Source organism: Mustela nigripes, chromosome 1 (assembly GCF_022355385.1).
Source record: "Mustela nigripes isolate SB6536 chromosome 1, MUSNIG.SB6536, whole genome shotgun sequence".
In the NCBI taxonomy this organism is placed as follows: domain Eukaryota; kingdom Metazoa; phylum Chordata; class Mammalia; order Carnivora; family Mustelidae; genus Mustela; species Mustela nigripes.
The window spans coordinates 3,339,486-3,343,789 of NC_081557.1; the positions used below are offsets into that span (position 1 = coordinate 3,339,486).

At 62.6% G+C, this 4,304-nt stretch overlaps 1 protein-coding gene across 1 annotated transcript in view; it reads right to left on the reverse strand.

The window, feature by feature from the left end:
* Positions 1-1,205, reverse strand: part of LOC132008362 (collagen alpha-1(I) chain-like) — a 28,265-nt gene extending 27,060 nt beyond the window's left edge. The window contains exons 1-2 of the mRNA XM_059386882.1: positions 891-1,205; positions 493-823 (exon numbers count right to left, since the gene is read on the reverse strand). Coding sequence (XP_059242865.1) covers positions 493-823; positions 891-1,205 — 646 coding nt within the window. The remainder of the gene's footprint in view (positions 1-492; positions 824-890) is intronic.
* Positions 1,206-4,304: the final 3,099 nt, after the last annotated feature.

The following is a 4,304-nucleotide window of genomic DNA, read 5'->3' on the forward strand; positions in this document are numbered from 1 at the left end:
CCCCCCCCCGCAGTTTCCATGATGACTTCAAGTCATAGGAGTTACTTTATATCGCAAATAAATCTCCAAAATAGCACGGAAATATTATGTGTATTAATAGCGCCTGTAAAAACATCCGAAAAGCTTCCATCCGCCGGGGCGCGGACGCCGCACGGCTGGGAGATGCTCTCCCGGGACTGGGGACGCGCGGCCGGCCTGGCAGATGCCCGCCCCCAGCCCGGCCCGGCCCCCGGTGGTCCGTCTGCCGTCTGTTTGTCCGTGGCTGACCCCAGTGACCTGCCGCCGCCGACTGAGGCCCCCTCCCGCGCCCCTCACTAGGGAGCAGCAAGGGGCCGGCCCCGCCACCGGACACCGGGGTCCCCGTCTCCTCCTGCCCCTCGTGCGCCGCTCAGTCCCGGGGAAGCGGCTGTCCCCGGGCGTCCCGACGCCAACGCCGCCCGCCGCGCTCAGGGTCCCTCGCCCCGCCCCCCGCCGCTGCCCCCGGATACTCACGGGCTGCGGGGGCTTCCTTGGGGGACAGCCCCTCGAGGTCGATGTCGCCCTCCAGCATGGCGCGGCTGAGCTGCCCGGTTCCGGTGCGCCCCGGACGCGCGGCGTCCAGGAGAGGCGGCGACAAAGTCACCTCCTGAGGTCTTCGGCGGCTCCGAGGGCCGGGGGTCGAGCCCAGCTCGGGAGGGGACCGTCCCCCTCCTCCGCCCAGAGGCAGGACGCGAAGCCGCGCGCGCCGGAGCCCAACTTGGCCGCCCTCGCGCACGGCCGCCGCGCCGCTCCTCCCCCTGGGCTTTTTGGGCTGGGGGTCCCGCCGCCCTCCCCGCCCCCGGGGCTACCTGCGGACGCCGCCCTCGCCCCGCCCCGCGCGCAGCGCGACGCCCCGGCCGCCACCCGGATACCGCGCGCGGGCGCGGGACGCTGGAGAAGAGCCGCGGCGCTCGGCCCGCGGGCCCGGCCCGCCCCCGGCCTCCCGCTCCACCGGCCGCGTCTCCACCCGCCCGGACCGTCGTTATCAGTCCGGGCGGCCAGTGGGGCCCCAGGGGGCCGTGCGCGGCGTCCCCAGCCGGGGCCCCAGGGAAGGGGTGCTGGCGGGGTGGGGGGCAGAGACCCAGCCCCGGGAGAAAGACGGCACTGCCTGCGCAGATGCGTGGGTGGCCCGGGTTCAGCCTCAGTGGAGGGGACTGGGCCCCCTCCCCAGGCGGCGGGACCCTCATTCATCACTGTGGCCCAGGAGGAGGCCCAGGAGGAGGCAAGCCCAGGGACGGGAAGGAGATCCGGAGGTTGCAGGGCAAGTGCCTGGCCTGAGCTTGAACCCCCAGCCTGTGCAGAACTTGGGTATCTGGGTAAAGTGTGAATTGTCCCCGGTCGGGCGCCGGCGCTTTGAGGACTGTAGTTAAGCAAGGCGAAGAGAACTTGGGTGGGGGCTCTGACCCACCGCCCCGGGCCGGCTGAGGGCTGCGGGGGTGGGGAGGGCAGGTGTCCCTCTGCAGCCCTGCTTGTGTTTAGGATGCAAGGTCTGCGATTCAGCGCAGGCGCTGTGGAGAGCTGTGAGAGTTGCAGGCTCGGCGCCTCCTGCAGCCACCAGCGCACACCCCTGACACCCCGGGGTAGACAGTAAACTCTGGGGCAGAGCTGGCCTAGAGCAACGGCGAAAGCCGCTCCCTGACCACGGCATGGGTGGTGCAGGATGAGGGCAGCCTGGCCTTTTGGAAAGTCGGCCCACACTCTGCACCCCGAGGAGGAGCCAGGCTCCTGCCTGGTCCAGAACTGCAGACCACCTGCCACAGACAGTCCACAAGCCACTAGGCTGTAGCTGGCCTCAGGTGGAGACAGACCCAGCATCCCCCACCCCCCACCCCCGGGGCCTGACTTTGTTCACAGGCAAGGAATCTATGCATCCTTTTTTTTTTTCTTAAAGATTTTATTTTTTTAATTTGACAGACAAGTGGGCAGAGAGGCAGGCAGAAACAGAGAGAGGAGGAAGCAGGCTCCCTGCTAAGCAGAGAGCCCGATGCAGGGCTCAATCCCAAGACCTCGGGGTCATGACCCGAGCCAAAGGCAGAGGCCTTAACCCACTGAGCTACCTGCTTCCCCTTCTCTCTCTGTCTGCCTCTCTGCCTACTTGTGATCTCTCTCTCTGTCAAATGAATCCTTGAGGACGGCCTGCCCTCCCTGAACCCCACAGGCCTGCCCTGGGGGGAAATGCTCACTGGTAGTAGCCACAAAACCGAAAAGAAATGTGTCCCGCCCCACATTCTTCCCTGCTCCCCCTACCCAGAGCCTTACACACAGAGTGGAGAGTCAAGCCTTCCCCCTCCCAGCCTGGGAGGGAGGAGGTCACCTGCTGTGGTCTTTAGTATTTATCTCTTTGCAGTCTGCACTGAGGAGCTGGGAGCCCAGGCCCCAGGTAGGATTTGAAGGCTCATCCCATGGAGGAGTTTCCAGAAAGCTCCAAAAGGTGTGGGCTGGGTACCCCGGATGCCTGTCCCTGGGGGGCGGAGGAGGGTGTATGGCTGTCAAGTACAGTGGGGGGCCCTGGCTGGGGCCACAGGGACCTCGCAGAGCGCTTGCCTCTGGCCCAAACCACCACCGTGCAGGAGCGGAGATAAAGACTCATTTTTCTTGGAAGAGTCTGATGGCCAGTGTGGTACATACCGCCAGCCCAGTTGTATAAATACACAGAGAAAATGTTAGAGTGCTAACCCTGGAACCATGGACTACCAACCAAAAAAGCTCAGGGGGGAAAAATGTGAGTAGGTACCAGAGCTATTTTTAGGCATCATTGTTTACCTTTCTGGGGGGGAAGGGCTGGCCTATTGTATATTTAGCCAACGTTCAAATGCACATTATTTCATGCCTTATTATTAGCAGAAATATGTTAAACAGCCATTAATAGATGTTGACTCGTTCCAGCTCAAGCTATTTTTCTTCTTTTCATCCCCTTGGCTCCGGTTAAGCTGTGCTCGGATGCGAAACCTTTCGGCCGGCTCCAGCATATGCAGGAAAGCCGGCCGGAGCTCCAGACTGTTTAAAACGATGTTTGATCCAATCCAGTTGAAAAAGATATTTTAGTAAATACCTGAACTCACTCACTTCTGCAAAGATTGGCTTCGGCTGTGAGGTTGGTAAACGGTGCAGTGCCAGGACGACGGCAGGCTGGGGAGAAGGGGGGCCTCTCGCGGGGTCTGAATGGGCAGAGAGTGCCCCGGGGGGAGGGGCCCCAAGGGCCCCCCCGGCTCATTTTGCGGGAGCCCATTTTGCGGGAGCCCCGGCAGTCAGGCGCATCCTGCCTGCATCGGGAAGATGTTTACATCAAAAGCAGAGCCGGACAAGTGGACTGGCGTGGGGAGGTGGCACGCCTCCGGCACAGCCATCATTATAGGGTACGGGCATAATCACGCCACGCCATGCTTGTAATTATGGGACATGGTTTCCCTTTTCGGTGGTGAGAGGGGGAGGGCAGTGGAGGAGGCAGCTCCCGGTGAGGCCGGGGCCAGTGCTCCTGCCCTGGGGTTGGCCCAGGTTTAAAATAGGCTTTGCAGGGTGAGGCCCAACCCACTGGGACAGGCTCAGTCTCCCCGATGCCTGGGCCTTATCACACAGAAGGGCCGTACTAGAGACTCTGGGGCCTCCTCAGAGACGCTGGACAAGCCCACGGCTGAGGCCAGCAGCACTTGGGGTCTCCACAGCTCCCAAACGCCGCTCAGGAGCAATCCAGAGGCCGGAGCTCACTTGACTGGCTGAGTGTCACCGTGCCTAAAGCCACCGCTCTGCAGAGCTCCGTGTATCTCCCGCAGTTCCCCAGGAGGACCCTTGGAGAAGCCAGGAGATGCCCGAAGGCCACGTAAATTCTGTCCCCACTGTCCTCCATCCTTTGAATACAGACACGGTCATGGTCGTTCCAACAGTGGCTTCTTGTGATCTCAGGAGGTCTGTTCTCGGTTCAGCCGGGGGCTTGCAGCACCTGCTGTGGGTAGGGCCGCGACTCAGGGTTGGCGGAGGGTGGGGTGTACGATGAGCAAGGGAGGGCCTGGCCCCAGAGCTGGTGTGCCGACGGAAGGGACACGCCTGGGGCCTCGCAGTGCGTCACAAAGGGACCCCAGGCTTGGACAGTTGCTTCTTGGAACTTCAGTCTGTGTCTCTACAGGAAGGACCTTGGCAGAGGCTGCTCCTTCGAGAGGTTTTGCAAAGCTTAAAAGAGGATCCAGCTTCCAGCCCAGAACCTGGTGCGTTGTAAGGGCTGGTTTGGCGGGGTGCTGCTGTCTCTGTCGTGCTGGGGTCACAAAGGCAGGACCATGTGGTAGAAGTCGCTC